General features: G+C 25.2%; 3 protein-coding genes across 3 annotated transcripts; 1 reads left to right on the top strand and 2 right to left on the bottom strand.

Moving 5' to 3' along the window:
* Positions 1–3720: 3720 nt before the first annotated feature.
* Positions 3721–4798, bottom strand: OCT59_003703 (uncharacterized protein; the record flags this gene model as incomplete). Its single annotated transcript, XM_066147820.1, has 5 exons — positions 3721–3782; positions 3865–3915; positions 3990–4031; positions 4095–4196; positions 4768–4798. The coding sequence occupies 5 exons, from the start codon at positions 4796–4798 to the stop codon at positions 3721–3723; spliced, it is 288 nt and encodes a 95-aa protein (XP_065996485.1).
* A 4562-nt stretch (positions 4799–9360) lies between these two features.
* Positions 9361–11251, bottom strand: OCT59_003702 (uncharacterized protein). Its single transcript, XM_025315304.2, has one exon. The coding sequence runs from the start codon at positions 11232–11234 to the stop codon at positions 9495–9497; it is 1740 nt and encodes a 579-aa protein (XP_025183062.1). The 5' UTR covers positions 11235–11251; the 3' UTR covers positions 9361–9494.
* A 4638-nt stretch (positions 11252–15889) lies between these two features.
* OCT59_003701 (uncharacterized protein) lies at positions 15890–18366 on the top strand (the record flags this gene model as incomplete). Its single annotated transcript, XM_066147817.1, has 7 exons — positions 15890–16969; positions 17058–17275; positions 17342–17454; positions 17668–17973; positions 18046–18100; positions 18166–18260; positions 18341–18366. 7 exons carry the CDS (start codon positions 15890–15892, stop codon positions 18364–18366), a joined length of 1893 nt encoding a protein of 630 aa, XP_065996484.1.
* Between the last annotated feature and the right edge of the window lie 924 nt (positions 18367–19290).

Here is a 19290-nt window from a genome sequence, read left to right as displayed (position 1 = left end):
GCATTAATCTTTTACTTCATGATGCAGGTTATCTTATATAATTAATAATCTGTTAACTGCCGTTATTCTCATCATTATAAGTTATCCCCTGCCATTTACACAATAGCAAAGTGGTTTATAGTATACAATATTCTGCTCAGTGGGTGTGAAACTGTGAATATTACAAATGTAGTATATTTTATATTTTCTTTCTCTCATTTTTTTTATCTTTCTATCCTAAAGAAATTTTAACAAATGAATAGAGGCTTTCAGAATTATTACTATCATTACACTTAGAGACGGACAAAATGCATTTTTGGTGGTTTCATGTACGTGATGCCATGCACACTGCATAATATACACGATTAAGCAGTGCGTGATAATTAATATGTATTACATAAAGTTGCAATAATAACAAATTTACATATGATTTTATTTGATTTATTTATTCATCTTCACTATCAATTTCTTCATTATTTATTTCCCTATCCATTTAGTAAGAACTTATAGCTTATTAATTTAAAGAAAATTAAGTGAAAAGAAAGGTTCCGAAGTAAATTGTAATTTTATCGTGTATCATTAATTTATAGTATATTGCAAAGTTTAAAATAAAGTTAATAAAAATAGTATAAACTATAAAGTCTATTTTGTGTACATTTTGATGCGCAGTCATGCACTTGCATGATGCGTGTATAGCATGGTATCATGCACCCAGTGCCCATCTCTAATTACACTTGAAAAATATTGATATTACAGATAAAAGAAAAATTTTTCTTATTTGGAAATGTAAATCTTTCTGAATTGCACAAACTTTCAAAGCCGTCTATTCTTATTATAGTTTAATAATAGTTAATTTTTTACTGCAAAATCTCCTAGGAACGATTTGCATATAAATGGTGCCGATCAGGTGATAACTAATACTTATACGGTAAGATTGTGGGTTTAACTAATCAATTTAATCGATTAATGAAATTCTAGCGAAATTCAATCCGGATAAACTATTAACACTTTTTTTTTTAAAAAAAAATGATTTTGAAAATCAAGACATTGAATTCAAACGAATGGAATAATTGGCTGAGGAATCTATTTCTAAATACTACAAATATGAATATTTTATAATTTTAAAGAGATCAGTTCAAGCGGTTTCGGGAAAATTCATATTCATCCTAAAACGCTAAAAGATCGACAACAAACAACGTAACACCAGCTAGTACTCGAAATTGTCATTCAATGAACACGTAAAAATATAAAAATCCTCAAAAAATTTTTGAATTTCAGAATTCTTTTCAACCTTTGCAAAATAAATAAAATAAATAAAAAACAATGTCTATTGAATGTTGGCAAGAAGTCATTAATGATTACGAAAAATTACTTGAAAATGGAAGAGGTTACGATGTTATTATTTGCGTCGATGAAAATGAGGAAATTCGTGCACATTCACTCGTTTTAAGTACCAGGTCTCAATATTTTTGTACAAAATTATTTGAAGAAAATGTTGAAAGAAGGGATGGAAAAATTATTATTAAAAGACCTAATATTTCTTCTAAATTATTTAAAATGATTTTAAGGCAAGTATAAAATTAAATCGTTACCATCTTATTTTTAAAATTTTCATACATTTCCCTAGCTACTTCTTGATATTAATTAATTTATTCGAATCGTGTAAAATAACATTTATATAATTAATTCTCTTACATTACAGTTTTATTTATTGTGGAAAGATTAATTTAACCACATTAGACGGATCTGAATTATTAAAACTCACGATGGCAGTAGATTACCTTAATATTCGTACTTTATTTCTCAAATTGAAGATTAATTAATTAAAAATCAATCAACATACTTACATCAAAATGCTATAGAAATTCTTGAAACAATTTATCAAAGTAAATCATTCACAAAATTATGGAATTGTTGTTTTGAACAAATTTATAAAAAACCCAAAATATTGTTTGAAACTAAATTTAGATGAAGTTATCGAAATATTATCTGATTTTAATAAATTTAGAAAATTAAAAGAGCCATTGGCAAAATTATTATTTAAGCAGAATGATTTAAATTTAGATAAAATTGTTATAATGCTATTTAATTCTGATAGATTCATTAATTTAGAAGAACCATTATTAAAGTCGATTATAAAAAGGGATGATTTGATTTTGGAAGAAATTGATGTTTGGAATAGTTTATTGAAGTTAGGGATGGGGACGGTTCGTTCGGTTCCATTTCGGTTCCCCGTCGGTTCCACGTCGGTTCCCATTAAGAAAAATATGAGCTACATGTGTCAAATTAAAGACACAAGTCGAACATATATTGATTATGAATTAAAAAAATTTTGATTGGTTAACAATCAATAGTTGGTTCATGATCATCATAATTTTGATGTTGATCATATTTTGAACCGGTTTTTAGAACCGGTTCGGAACCGGTTCAGTTCAATTTTTAAAAGCTATTAAAAATTGTTTTAACTTATAAATTTTCTTTTTTTTTATTTATTGTAAAAATATTAGTGTTTCTCTATTCCCAATAAGATTTTTGGCTCATATAAGTTCGAAACTCTCGAGATTTTGATCGGTTCCAAAAACCGCTCAAAATTACGTAATCGAACCGACCCCATCCCTAATTGAAGTGGGGACTTGCACAAAATGCAAGTGCAAGAAGTGCAACAAGAAGTACAAGAAGTCTATTTGGAAGATTTCCTATTCTTTCGCCTATTATTTTGCAAGATAACACTAGATGGAATGATGAAGAAATTAGAATTATGGAAAGAACTCTTCGTGAATTTATTCCTTTAGTTCGGTTTCATTATATGTCTCCAGAAGATTTTCTTGATAAAATATTTCCTTTAAAAGGATTACTGCCAAGGGATTTACTTAATGATCTCTTGACGTTTCATATTACATTAAGTAGGCGAACAAACGTTAATATACCTCCTCCTAGACAACTTAAAATAGATTCTGCTATTATACAGCCTAAACATATTGCTATATTTGCGGGTTAGATTGACAAAAGGGAATATACACATTATATTCCTTATAGGTTCAATTTACTTTACCGTGCTAATAGGGATGGTAATACAGCAGCAGCTTTTCATGCTAAATGTGATAACAAAGGAGCTACTATAGTTGTAGTAAAAATTCAAAATTTAGAACAAATAGTTGGAGGATATAATCCATTAACTGGTGGATGGAGTACTGCAAAAGACAGCTTTATATTCTCATTTACGGATAGAAATAACCTTCAAACTGCAAAAGTAGGTTATATTAATGATGGGTACTATGGCGATGCTATATACAGTGACACCTCTCTAAGTGCACCCTCCTTGGGACCATAGTAAAAAAATAGTAGAATGTGCACTTAGAGAGGGTGTGCATTTATAGAGAGTAAAATATTAAGAGCTCTTATAAGTTGGCCCTATAAAAAAATTGGATACGTTTTTTATAAAGTTTTTATACGATTTTTTTTCCTTAGAAATAACGTATCATAATAGGATACGGAAAAATGCACAATTCCATATCACTAAAAATATGGTTTGGATACGGAATTTGCACGGAATTCATATGGAATTTACATGATTTGATCACTGATTTTATCACGAAATTTATACGATTTGGTCACTGAATTTACTATTTGTATTACAGTTTACTATAATTATATTTACATAAATCTAATTTTACTTTATTAAATTAAATAAAAAATAAAAAATAAACAAAATACAAATACATTATGAAAATTCCCTCCTTATTAAGGCCACCTATTGCAACCAAAATTATCTAGAAGTTCAGGTTCATTTGGAGTCAAACAACCTAAAAAAAACAAAAAAGAACGTCTAACTTAATTGGAAACAAAACCCCCCTTTCATATAGTATCTGCAATCGTCCAAGTCACCAAAGGTCAGCATTCCTACAAAAAAAGAAAGAGAACTCCAGAATGTCTGACCTACATAAATGAAAAGAATTATGAAACATCTGATGAAAAAGAAACCAAAACAACAAAATAAATCCAAAACTGACCTACAAAAAAAGAAGACTCTGAAGCAACAAAACTGAAACAACCTACAAAAAGAAAAGAATCTGAACCCAACTTACAAAAAAAAAAAAAAGAAAATTTGAACTGACCTAAAAAAAGAAAAAAATCCTGAACAATCCTACAAAAAGGAAAGGACTCCCAAACTGATCTACAAAAAAACTGAATCTTCTCACAAAAAAAAATCTGCTGGCCTATGAAATAAAAAAAGGGATATATATAAATAAAAAAGAAAGGGGAATAAAGAATAAATCAAAAAAAAATATTTTTTTAAAAAGAGGGTAACGAAGTTAGGAGAGTTAAAAAAAATTTTTTTTTTAAAGGGAGGACGTCAAAGTTAGAAAAATAAAAAATTTTTTATAAAGAGGAAATAGAAATAGAAAGAAGAAAATTTTTAGAAGAGTGGGAATAAAAGAATAAAATCAAAAAAATTTTTTTTTTTTTTTAAGGGAGTACGAAAAAAAATTTTTTTTTAAAGGAGTGATGAAAAAGAAAAATTTTTAAAGTGAGGTACGAAAAAAAAAATTTTTTTTTAAGGGGGGTGACGAAAAAAGAAGAAAAATTTAGAAAAAATAACAAAAATAAGACAAGAGAAAAGAGAAGAAAAGGAAAGACAGAAAGGAAGATCGGAGGTTTATATAAAAAACAAAAAACGTATCATAACAAAACAATAAACAATCACGTGATCTCGTGTTATGATACATTGATACGAGATTTTTGTGAAAATTATTTTCTAAAAATATTAAGTTTAAAAATTCCGTATACATTCCGTATGATTAATTTTTTCCGTATACATTAGTTTTTTTAAAAAATGTTCAAAAATGAATTGCTTATTAAATATACGGAATTTGTATACGGAATCTATAGAAACGTACATAAAATGTATACAAAACGTATCCTTTCCGTATACATATTTCTTATAGGGTGGGATCAGGCCCACCGTGCACTTAAAGAGAATTTATATAGTGCGTGCACTTATAGAGGGTGCACTTATAGAGGTGTCACTGTATAATAAACCAGATTGTGGACCAATATTTGGTAATGGTTATGATTTGTTTCTCCATGATAATTATAATGGTAATAATTATACTTGGGCAATGAACAATCCAATTTCTTATTCTAAAATTGACGTGCCGGCAAATTATACTTCAGAAGGTAATTATAAATGTTTTGATATAGAGAATTACGAAGTATTTCAAGTTGTTAAAAAATGATATAAATTGTTATAAACATCCAAATTTTGTTTGGTAATTATATATTTCGAATTTTGATCAAAACATACTTTTTTTAAAATATTTATTATAACTGTTAGTACGAGGTATTTAAAACAATTTGTTTACAAAGAATAAAATTTTAAACATAGTGCATAATATATTTTTAAAAGAAACCAGTGAACGTGATAAATGCTTATTCAAGCTTACTAATATGACAACAAATTTCTTTATATGTCTCCGTTGCTTGTGTGTTGTAAATTTATAGACTAGAGAGTGGGTAGGATTTGCAGTTTACTGAAGATGGTTCACAGCAATAGTTCAATACTGCACTGTTTAGTTAGTTTATATGTACCGTACACTATAATATTATAACTGATAATAAATAATCATGTTTACTAATTGGTCTCCAGTGATTTTTTTGATGATATAATTCATGCCTATAATTTTCCTGATGATATTGCGTGTTTTTATAGTTTTTCCCACCTTTTCCCATCACTGGACGTGAAATAAAAGAGTTATTTCACGTGTCGCATAAATACCATGATTTTCACGGCGCAGCTTTGAAAATCATTGATATTCATGACTCCATTGACTCCCCGTTGAAATAACTATTACACATAACTTTATTCACGCAAAAATCTGTCTAATATAAATTTAAAAATGAATATGAAATATGTAAAGTTTCTTTAAATAAACTAGTCCATAAAACTTGTAGTAGAACATGACAACAATAAACAAATCCTGTAAAACAAGATGTCGAAATTTTTTTTTTTAATATTTAGCGAGTGAGGACCGTAATTCGATTAGAAGATTTTTTTAAAAAAAATTGTGGAGACGCGATGTGATAAATGAAAATCATCATTAAGTGATATAAATTTTCATTCAAACTTCTAAAATATAATTTCCTTCGCTTCGACCTTATTGAATTGATTTTATATATTGCGCAGTAAAAATATATAAATCAGATATAGTTTTATTTATTGTAACAAATATTTATGTCCGCGGTTACACATATTATGTTTTGTTTATGTCAAATGACCAAAATACGTTGGAACTTTCGAATGATTCACAAATTTCAAATAGATTTACAGGCATTGTACAAAAAAAAAAATGTTTGTATTACAAATTGAGCATTGCAATTCAATTCAATGAGATTTCACCAATTTTAGTTGATTTTTAAAATTTATTAAAAAGAATATTAATTATTTATTGGGTAAAAAATCAAAGAATAAAAAACAATAAAATAATTAACTTTTAACGATGACCGATATAGATTTTTTTTTTTTACCCAATTAATTAACGAGAATTATCAATAATGTTGACAAGTACTACAGTCATTTGTAATTAATCATTTGTCATATTGTATTCACATGATCACATGATCACGCGATAACGATTAATAATAAAAATAAAATTTATAAATTTTATAAATTCTTATAAATTTTCGAATTTTTTTTCCTCTAAATCCTTTTTTATTTTTTTATTTTTATTTTTTATTTTTTATTTTTTTTTAAAAAAAATGGAAGAAAAAATGGAAAAAAAAATTTTATCAGAACGAGTGAAAAATCTCGAAAATTTATTAGAATCCAAAGAAAATTATGATATGATAATTTATTCAGGGGAGGAATTAAATATTCAAGAAATACACGTTCATTCTATAATTCTTTGTTGTCATTCAAATTATTTTCGAACCGCTTTTTCAAATAATTTGGTGAAAAAAGAGAATGAAAAATATTTTTTAAAGATACCTAACGTTACATTAGAAAATTTAAACAAGATTATCAGGTAAATTATAAGATTAAATTATTTGACTTTAATAATAATAAAAAAATAAAAATATTAATAAATTATTTTTTTTATTTAATTATATAGATTTTTATATTGTGGACAAATTGATTTAACTACAGAAAATGGAACCGATATTATAAAATTATTAATATCCGTAAAAGAATTAGAATTACAAACTTTATCAGATTATATTCAAGAATATTTAAATAATAATCAAAAAGAATTTGTTCAAAATAATTTAATAGAATTATTTGAACTTTGTAATAATAATGATGATGAATCATTTGAAATTTTACAAAAATCTTGTTTAAAAATAATTTGTAAAAATCCAAACCTTTTATTTGAAAAAGAATTTTTCTTAACATTATCATCAAAAATTCTTTTGATTATTTTAAATCAAAAAAATATTTTATTGGATGAAATTGAAATTTGGAATAATTTAATCAAATGGGCATATGCACAAAATCCTAATATTGATTCTGATCTTAGTAAATGGACTCAACAAGATATTAAGATGATGAAAAATACTTTACATGATTTGATACCATTGATTAGATTTCAAGATATTGGTTCTGAAGAATTTTATGATAAGATCTATCCTTATGAAAATATATTACCGGATGATTATAAAAATAAAATAATGCAATATTATTTATTATCAAAAGAAACAAATGAAGATTTCTTTTTACCATCAAGATTGACAACTAGTACTATTATTAATGATGAACATTTTTCTATTTTTTCTAATTGGATTGAAAAGAAAAATGATTCATATTATACTGCAATCAATAATCCTTATGAATTTGAATTAATTTATCGTGCTAGTAAATATGGAAATGCTCCCTCAATATTTCATGAAAAATGTGATAATAAGAGTAATATGATTGTTGTAGCAAAACTTGTAGATTCTAATAAAATAGTTGGAGGTTATAATCCTCTTTCTTGGGAAAATTGTGAAAAATTTCAATCAACAAAAGATAGTTTTATATTCTCATTTACTGATATGAATGATCTTCAAAGTGGAAAAGTAGGTTATAGTAAATTTAAAAATCATTCAATATATAGTGAACCAGGTTATGGTCCAGCATTTGGTGGCGGTTGTGATTTAATTTGTTTAAATGATGGTAAATGGATGAGTCTTTCATATACTTATCCTGATATTAATATACCAAAAAATTTTAATGTAGAAGATTATGAAGTTTTTCATGTTGTTAAAGAATATTAGGGTTTCGCTTCATTTGTATTATTATGATATTATATTATTATATTATATTATTATTATAGGCTGTTTATTATTATTATATTATTATTATATTGTATAAATTGCAAATTGAAATAAAGTAAACAATTTAAGCAAAATTTTATCAAATGTTCGCGCTCGCACATTTAATTATGTGCTACGCTAATCACGTGATAACAATTCAACGAATTTTTAATCGGGTTTTTTTTCAATTCATATGGTTTAAGGTTTAAAAATTGCTCCGGCAAAACTCCAATATAGCATAGAATTTGAGAGAAACAATGTGATAACTACGCGTTTTTTATTTTCAATAAAAAATATAAATTATCTCTATTAAAAATAAGATGGTCTGATATATTAAAATCTGATGTACATTTAATATGTTTCAATAACTTAACGAATAATTTAAAATTCTTTTTAAAATTAAACAAAAATTTTACGAAAATCTTACGAAAATTTAATCATCAAAAACAAAATATAATAAAATGTAAAAAAAAAATAAATCGTAAAAATATTAGCGTTAATATGCAAACAAAAAGTATAACAAAAAAAAAGTTCATAAAAAATTTTAATACTTCAACGCAGAGATAATTTCGTACATAATTAATACAAAAAAGATGAAAATAGTTGCTTTGTTGTTTTATATTTCATTTCTTATTTCTTACAAATAATTAGATCGACAAAATTCACGTACGCTTAATTTACCGGCAGATGATTTAGGGCCATGACATATATCAGAAATTAGCCAATATTTTAGGAGAATCTTAAGCGACACAAAATTAAACATTTTTATTGGTTAAATTAATATTATATATACAATTAAATATTATTGGTTAAAAAAGATCTTATGAAACTAATATTAGCTAATGTACGTCACTGCTTTACCAAATAATGTTTTTTTCGCAGATCTCATTGGATAAATACGACACTTATTTTAGATCATTAAAAAAAAGTCAAATAAGGCTCAGACAAATTCTTCTATATTAAATATTATATTAAATATTTTTTATTGAGCGTGAACAATTATTATAATTAAATCAAGTTAAAATATAATTTAAAATTTTTATATTAACTATATTAACATCAAGCATGTGTACATGATACTTTTAAATTTTTACGTTAACGATTTTTATTTATTTCGATAAAAAATTTGGGAATAAAAATTTGGGAAATAATTTATACAAGAATTATCGAATATACATTTCTGAAATATCAAATATTTACTACATATAACTTTTATATATACAAAACTAAAAACATCCCTTAAAAAGGTTTAACTTTTCAAGGTTTAATCTAAATTTAGAATTGGAACTTAATCTCAATTTTTCACAAATTTCATTACATTTATGATTTGCTAAGAAACATTGTTTAATTCCTTCTTTACCAAAATTTGTTCTTCCAAATCTTAAGGTATCAACACAATGTATCGCAGGATCTGTTAACAAGAATTCACCATCAAGTTCAATTCCTTGAAGATCACAAACAACTAAATAACCATTGGTATACTTATATGTAAAATGAGCAAATGCCTCAAGTGTATGATGAAGTTCTGTAATAATACCAGTATTTGCATTAAATCTTTTATACCCAGAATTTTGAAGTCTTGGTTCTATAGTATAATATCGAGTATGAAGATCAACGGTACCGGTACGTAAAAGACTCACATCAAGATAGTTTACTTTATGAATCTCTTTTCCTTTTGTAATTAAATTAAATTCTCTAGAAAGAAAAGATGCTACAGTAGATATTTCTATCGCTTCGAGATATTTTTCAAAAGGATTCGTTCTTCCAACGCAATGATATTCCTTTATAACCAATGGATTATTTTGATCATCAAGAGCATAATATGCACACTTTTCAATACCTGCAGAAAATGGTTGAGAGGCAATCTTGAATGAGAAACTTTTAGAAAATAATTCCGATTTATTAAAATATTTTTGATCTTTAATTTCATTCAAATATTTAGGAATTTGATACCACATTACAACTCCTTTTTGTAATGAAAGAATTTTCCAATCTGGTTCATTTGGATTCATGTCAAGTTTTTTTTGTTGTAAAGAATATATATCTTTGGAACCATTTCCAACTGTACTAGTTAAAGAAACAGCAAGAGTAATAGATGATGATGTAGCCTTAACAAGTTTTTCAATTAATTCAATTGGATCACCTCCCACAATATCAAACACTGGAAATTCACCGATTATACCACGAAATACTTGAAGCATTTTTTCTGTATGATCCGTAACTTTTCCAAAGAAGTAAAGAATATTTTTTGATTGCATTTCTTTTAATATAGTTTCTGGAGTTAGACCACTTGGATCACCATCTGGATATTTATCTCTTAAATTTGTGAAACGACGACCATGTGGTGGAAAATCACCAATATGAAGAAGAACTCGAGTGGTACTAATCCAATTCAATAGATTTACTGCTGCATTAAGACCTCCAAGAACATCCTCTGGATCATCATCATTAGAAATGGCCAACACATGATTATGTAGATATTTTGTAAAATTTTCATAATTGTCGGTAAAATCAAAAACTTGTAGGTGTTTATCTTTATTATAATAATCACGATATCCACAAAATCCAACTCGAAGTTTAATATTTGGATTTGTATTTTTAACATAATTTGAAACTTGTAAAATACAATCTTTAGCAGCATCAATAAAAGGTGCCATAGATCCAGAACAGTCTAAAACAAAGCAAAGATCAACTTTCATTGAAAGTTTGATGTTATTAAGAGTTTTAGATACAGCCTTTTCTCGTAAAAATATAGCCCTGGCCCTTAATTTGGTTTCACCTTCAATACATGTTGTATCAGAAGATAGGGTATTTGCCTCATCAGCATAACGTTTCAGACGTTCTTCAGTAAGGTTTAGATTATTTAAATCAGATGCAAGTGAAGTAGAAACAGAATTGGTGGATGATGTATTAGAACTTTCATTTTCCGAATTTCTTTTCGAGGAGAATCTCTTGAACGTGGACATTTTTTTTTTTTAACGCTGAAAAAAAAAATTATTTTTATTATTTTTAATCTTTTAAGGGTTTAAAAATTATTTAAATTAACTTGGAACAATTGAATGAACTTCCAAATTAATACATGTGAATAAGGGATGAACAAACTTGACAAACTTTGGCGTACGTACGGATACCAGTTTTTTATATTTATCAAGTGACATTATTTATAAGTAAGGTAACTTGATTTAGAAAAAGGAAGTTCATTCTATATATAGTAAATATCACATTTCATTTACAGTAAGTGCAGTAAGTATATCACCACTATTTTTAGAATAGGCGGATAGTTTTTTTTTAAGAAATAAGAACAGAAAAATTCTAAATTAAAAAAAAAAATTCTAATTTAAAACAAAATTATATATATTATATATATTAAAGTATTTTATATTTTTCATCATTAAAGTAAAAATAGAAATAAAAAAAAAATTATGAATAATGAAACTACTTATTATTTTTTTTAAGCGTTACTCAAATTTTGTTATAAAATTCCCATATTAATTGAAATAATTCGTGTGACGAATGACGATATGCGATAAATAATAAACAACTAGATAAACATTGATACTTTTAAGCGTAAAAACTTTAATGATAGTCTGTAAGTCATGTGATTTCTATATAAGGAAAGATAAATGAAACTTTATTCTTTACGTTTTCGTTTTCGTGACTAATTTTTACGTTACGCACTTATCCTTGGGATCTCGATGATTAAAAATCATCAAAAAAATTTTGGTAATTGAAAAAAATTTGAAAAATTTCCTGAGGGTTTATATAATTTAAGAGAATATTTTTATAATCTTTTCAAATAATTTGTAAGAACGTTAATATCATATTGATTAAGCACGTAACGTCGTAATGATAGTATCATCATTCACATTTCATTAAATCAAGAAGATGTAAGTATTATTTCTTTTCAACATTCAAATTTGATTTTTTTTCAAAAATTTTTTTCTCAAAAAAATAATAAAATAAAATAAAATAAAAACATAAATAAAAAATAACAGCGTAAACAAATAAATTAATTAAATGAAAAGGATCATCCCTTTTTATTTGTATTTTTTTTTTTGTTTCTTTTAAAGATATGAAGTTAATAATAATATGAGACCAACTATGAAATATGGTCAAAATTTAATATAACGAATCTCCATTTATTATAACAATATTGAAAATTTTAATACGTAATCAACATTTGTTGAGCCGGAGTTCGTTAACTTTTATCATCCGAATTAACATGATGTCGGTTTGTCGGATAAAATATTTTATATATAAATAATTTTTTAAGGGGAATCATGTTTTAATAATTAATTTTTAAAGTATATAAAATTTTGTACATACAATACATACAATTTTTTGACCAATTAATAAAATTCATGACACAAGGATCGGGTAACCATAATAAGAATTAAAAGAATGATTAATTAACTTGCTTATTCTGAGTTGAAAACAAAGTAACTTAAAATATTTGATAATGTATATTTTTAACGAATAAAATTTATTTATTCTCGTTAAAGAGATTATGATTGGTATGAAATCATATGCTTTATCAATGAATATCTGAATTCACATGAATTTTATGTTGTTGGTCATCTTTGTTATTGTAGTACATTTGCATCCAGCCAAGTGCTGTATGACAATATCACATAATTATAAACAAATGACGTTATTTAAAAAACTAATATAACCTGTGATGAAACTAGTTTTTCTATCTTTCTCTGAAGTCATCAATTATTTCCCAAATTAGTAAAATTACTGTAAGAAGCCCACATTATGATTATTTTGGCGGAAATATACGGAACAATAAATACATAGTGTAAGTAATTTTCATTTTTCATTTTTTTTTCCTTTTATGCTCATTTTGTTATTTTTTTTTCTTATCATTCGAAATATTATATTTAATAAAAACATTCTAAAACATGTCATGTAACCATGAATCTGAAGTTGTAAAAAATCTTGAAAGATTACTCAAAACAGAAACCAATTATGATGTCATCATTTACGTTGGTGACTTTAAGGAATTTCGTGCTCACTCCAATATCTTGAGTTGTAGATCCGAATATTTTAACAAAATCCTTTCTTCAAATGATATTGATAAAAAAGATGGAAAATATATAATTAAAGAAACAAATATTACTCCTCAAACTTTTGAGGTTATTATCAAGTAAGTTTGAAAAATATTTCAATGTTAAAAAAATATATACATATTTTTTTTTAATATGAACCGTATTTCTTTTTTAGATATCTTTATACGGGACACGCTGATATTACAAAAAAAACCGGAATTGAGATTTTAAATATTATGATCGCCTCTGATGATTTAAAGTTGAATCAATTAATTAAACCCATCGAAGATTTCCTTATTGAAAATCATCATCAATTCTTACGAGATGATCCAATTGGAATTTTACAAACCATTTTTTATCGTCAAGAATTTAATAATTTGCAAGAATTTTGTTTAGAAATGATCTGTTATGATCCTGAAATTTTATTTAATTCTTCTAAATTTATTTATTTACCTGCTCCTATATTAGAAATTATTCTAAAACGTGATGATTTGAATTTGGATGAAATTGAAATTTGGGAAAATCTTATTAAATGGGGATTAGCTCAAGATCCAATTCTTAATGATGATAATATTGGAAAAGATTTTCATGAAAAATTTGATGTCTTTAAAAGAATTCTTCATAAATTTATACCATTGGTTAGATTTAATGAGATTTCTCATGATAATTATTTAATCAAAGTCAAACCTTATGAAGAAATTTTACCAAAAGAATTACAAGAAAAAATTTTAAAATTTTATACAACTTCTGAATTAACGTTTGATAATAAGCCAAGATATTCAAAAAGTGTTATTGACTCTTTTATAATTAATCAAAATCATATCATTTTACTTACAAATTGGATTGATAAAAAAGAAGAGAATTCAAAGTATATTAAAGCTATTCCTTATGATTTTAATCTTTTATATAGAGCTAGTAGAGATGGTTATACAGCAACAGCATTTCATGAAAAATGTGATAATAAAGGTGCTACTATAATTATAGCAAAAATTAAAGATTCGGAACAAATAGTTGGAGGTTATAATCCACTTTATTGGGATTCAAATAAATCTTGGATGTCAACTAAAGATAGTTTTATATTTTCATTAACAGATAAAAATGATGATCTTGAAAGTATAAAAATAGGTTATAGTAATGGAGATGATTATTCTATAGGATGTTTTCCATTCGATGGTCCAAGATTTGGTGGTGGAAATGATTTAGTTTATTCTTATTATAGTAATTCTTGGACGAGTAATCCTTATTCATATCCTAGTATAGGTATATCTTCAAAATTTAATGTGGTTGATTATGAAGTTTTTCAAGTTATAAAAAAGGTAAAGAAGAATACTTTAAAAAATACTAAATTTAATCATATTTTATTAAATTTAAGTAATGAAGGGATAGGAAATGATCAAACAAATAAGGATAAATCTTTTGATAAGGAAATACTCATCTTTTAAAATACTTGTACTGTATAAATTATATATGTATCATAATTAGCATATAAAGTTTTTGGAAAATATGATTAACGTCACGCAAATAAAATCAGCATGATCCTATAGGGTGCGATAATTAATAGCTAACGCTAAATATTTTAGCGAAAAATGAAAAGTACGGCGAAACGTACAGTATGTTTCACAATTGAATATCCTGTATAAGATTAACGTCAAAAGCTTGATTTACCGAGCATACATTTTACACGAGTGATTACTGGATGACCGCAGACGTGACATCATGAACATTTGTTTATACTTTATAGTCTTCAATTCTCTCCTATCTAAAAAAAGGGTTACCCTCTTGATTATAACTCAATAATATTTTCCTCGATAAAAAATTAGATAGATTGGTTTTAATTTTATAAAAACAAAGTAACATTAATATTATTCGCTTTCTTATAATTTTTTAAAAAAGTTACGTTATTCATTATCAAATAAAATATCAACTCACGCAGACATATGCGATACATATTTTACAAAGTTAACGCTATTGATACATTTCTAGCTAAGTAAACGGACAGAAAGAACTTTATAACGGTTCCTGTTTCTTAGTTTTAGTAGAAACATCACGTAAAAGCTCAAATATTATAATGATTTTATATACGATCGATTTACTTTAAGATTTTATAGTATTAAATTGATTTAATTTTATCATCATTTATTATGACGTGATACACGCCCAATTGGTCGTACAAAATTATTTTTCGACCTTATTTAAACAGAAATTTCTTTTTTAATTATCATTGTTCAAGTATTGATTTTCTAAACATTTCCTTAATTTGTTTATCATTTTTTGTTTCCATCATTATCTTCTAGAAATATTTAATAATTACACTAAAAATACTTTTTAACTAAATAAATAAATATAATAAAGAAATTGTATTACTATTATGCATTTGCTCTTCGATAAAGTACTTCCAAATTTAAAACAAACTTTCCATAATAATTTAGAATTCCATGAGAAATCTAGAAATACTTTCTGTATCACTAACAGAAAGTTCAAGCTGAAATTATAAATAAATATACGTTCAAAATTTTCAAAATTTCCAAATTCATTATTTTATCGATACTTAATTAAATTAATATAACAAAATGGAACTTGCAAATACAAAAAATGAAAAATTTTTTGACCCAACACCAAGATTAAAATCTAGTCCTATACCAATTAAATTTATTTCTTTTAATAAATTTGATTTAAATTGTATTTATTGTGGAGAAAAATATATCGAGACGCTTCTTTGTCATGATCAAAAATATTGCAAAAAATGTTTATCGCGTTATATTAATGATATAACTGATGATAATATATATTTGGACATATATTACACAATGGTCTTGGAATATAGTGTACATCATGAGATAAGTAAGACAAAAGTACCACAAAAATGTTGTAGAAATTATAGAAATTGTATAAGAATTTTATATTTTAAACAAATAATAGGATCTTTTAATGAATACCCTACTAATAACAATGTTATCAACATATTATACAATAAGGTGATTGAAAGTGAAAAACATTGTAAATTATGTGGAAAGTCACTAGATGAACGTACTACTGTAAAGCAATTAAGACTATGCTCAGATTGTTATCTAATTTCTTTTGAATGTGTAGAATCAACCATGTTTAAAAAGCAAGTTTCAATTCTTTACTTACCATGGTGGCACAACAATTTATATTGTATAAATTGTTCGTCAAGATTAATATTTATATCAGAATGTCAAAAGTATTGTAAAAATTGTCTTGTATTTTATATCGGATGCAGATATTGTTTAACAACAAACATTATTTTTGGAATTACAGGCAAAACTCAATGTAGAAGATGCAAAAGAATATCACTCACTTTGTGTAGTAATGCAGATTGTTATCTTATTGATTTCTTTCTTAATAATATGATATATTACAATTTAGATTTTGGTCATGATATTGCAAACTCAATTGATAAATATTTTGTACCAGAAACTCTATTAAATTCTATTTTTAAAAACGTACGTATTGTAAAATTAGTTAAGTGGATACCATATTCTCAATTTAAAAATGTAAAAGAAATAACAAAAGGGGGATATGGTATTATATATAAAGCAATTTGGCCAGCACATGATGATTTAGATAGAGAAATCATTTTAAAAAGATTTGAACGTTCTAAAAATAATATTAAATATTTCTTAAACGAAGTGAGTATTTCTAAATATTTTCGTAAGTGATTTTTACTAAATAATTTAGTCTTTAATCCTGCCTTAATTAAATCTTTAAATTTAATAGTTAATATCAAATCAACATTGTAAAAATAAACCACTTCATAATTATATAATTGAAGTTTATGGTTACACAAAAGAACCTGAATCAGATGATTATATTTTAGTTATGGAATATGCGTCAGAAGGAGACTTACATAAATATTTACAAAAGAATTTTACAAGTATTGCGTGGAGTAATCGTTATAATCAAAAACTACATATTTTACAGGAAATTTCAAAGGGGTATTTATATTTTAAATGTGCTCATTATATTCTTAAAATTTCAGTAATTAACTTTTTTTTATTTAGACTTGAATATATTCATAAGAATAAATTTATACATCGAGATTTTCATAGCGGAAATATATTATTAGATGTATTTCAATGGAAAATTGGGGATCTGGGATTATCGCAGTCTGAAAGTAGTAAATCATTAAACAATGAAATATATGGAGTTATACCTTACATTGCACCAGAGATATTTAAAGGGGCTGCGTTTTCTAAAGAGGCTGATATCTATAGTTTCGGTATGATTATGTGGGAACTTACAACAGGTTGTAAACCTTTTGCTAATGTTGAACATGATATTCATCTTATTTATAAAATTCTTGATGGAGAACGACCCAATATTACAGAGGATACACCAAAATGTTATGCTGATTTAATGAAAAGTTGTTGGGATCCTGATCCAAAAAAAAGACCTTCTATAGGAAAAATTTTTTTCATAATTGATATTTGGTATTTTACAAATGAAAATAAAGTAGAATTTGAACAAGCTGAAGCAATAAGAAAGAAACTGATAGGATCAAAGAAAATTGGTCCTGAATTTGCTGGAAATTGCCACCCGGAGGCAATTTATACAAGTAGGCCATTAAGTGCTTTAATTTCTAAATGTTTATCCACAAATTCATCATCAACAATTTCATTTGGTAATAACCAAGGTACTACTACAAAAAATTTAATTGTAATTAAAATTATTATTTATAGTAATCTTTAAAATGCATTTTCTTTAGATTATACTTATAACTATATTTCAAAAGAAAAAGAGCTTGATATAGATATTAAAAGGTATTTTAAATTATATTTTTATAACTAAATTATGTACTACTAATTGATATTAACTTGAAATTTAGTTTATCATCACAAAATATAACAATTCAAAAATTCTCAACCTCTTTAATAAAGCGAAACCAGGAAGAATTAAATCTTGAACCCCAAGACGATAGTGGTAAATGTTTATTTAGCTTGATGATGTTTATTTTATTTTTTATTAATGCTAATATTATTCAAATTTTAAAATATTTGAAGTAGGAAAACGTATTAAAACTAGTTAAACTAAATTATAGACTTAGGGTTATCTGCAGAAGTTATTTTTTTTAAAAATTTATTTTTTACGTATTCATAATAAGCATCATCTATTTGTGTATTTTAAATGAAATATATAATCTAAATTATCTCAATAAAATTAAATTCTTATCAAACTTGTAAAATATATCGAGAACCATAAACTTTAATATATAAATTACTTTTTTTGACATTTTTTTTTATTATTTTCTAAAAATTTCAATTTTAAAGCATGCAATTGTTGTAAAATAGTATATTATAGGATTTCAATAAATGGTACAAAAGTAGAATGTTTTTTGCTCTTAAAATCAGCATCCATAATCTTTGACATTGTTAAATTAGCGAGCAAAGCAGAAAAAAAAAAATTTAAACTGAATTTTTTTAAAAAAAAACTGAAACTTTTTTCAGTATTTGATTTTTTTTTTGAATTTTTTCCGAATTCTTTTTCTTGGTATTTTTTTTAACTAATATTTTCTTCTTTCCTAACGCTTTTTTGTTCTTTAGCCTTTTAAGTTTGGATCAGGTTAGTGTTGCGATAAAATCGAAATAAGTATTTTGTTTTCATTAGAATAAATATATTTTATATGATTTGAATAGATATGATTTTTTAGAAAATACTATGCAGCCAAAAAAAAAATTAAAAATTTTTTAGATTATATAATTTTTTTAAATAATTAGTATAATCAATACTTATTTTAATATTGTTCTTTTTTATTATTAAGTATTATAATTTATATTATTCGTTAACTAGCCTATACACATAACTCAAATGTCGGTCGTTACATGTAAAAAAAGCGGGACTTAGCTAAGCCACATTAATAACGCGCTATGTAACAGGTAACACGGGTAATACAATACAAAAATATTTATACAGGTTAGTCTAGATATAATATACAGATATAGTAAAATTTTCA

The sequence above is a fragment of the Rhizophagus irregularis genome, chromosome 12 (assembly GCF_026210795.1).
Source record: "Rhizophagus irregularis chromosome 12, complete sequence".
Lineage (NCBI taxonomy): Eukaryota > Fungi > Glomeromycota > Glomeromycetes > Glomerales > Glomeraceae > Rhizophagus > Rhizophagus irregularis.
The sequence above is the reverse complement of the archived record's forward strand: the minus strand, read 5'-3'. Positions and strand labels throughout refer to the sequence as shown.

Coding starts and splice junctions, on each gene's coding strand:
- OCT59_003702 (XM_025315304.2), bottom strand. CDS start 11,234: ATGTCCACGTTCAAGAGATTCTCCTCGAAAAGAAATTCGGAAAATGAA.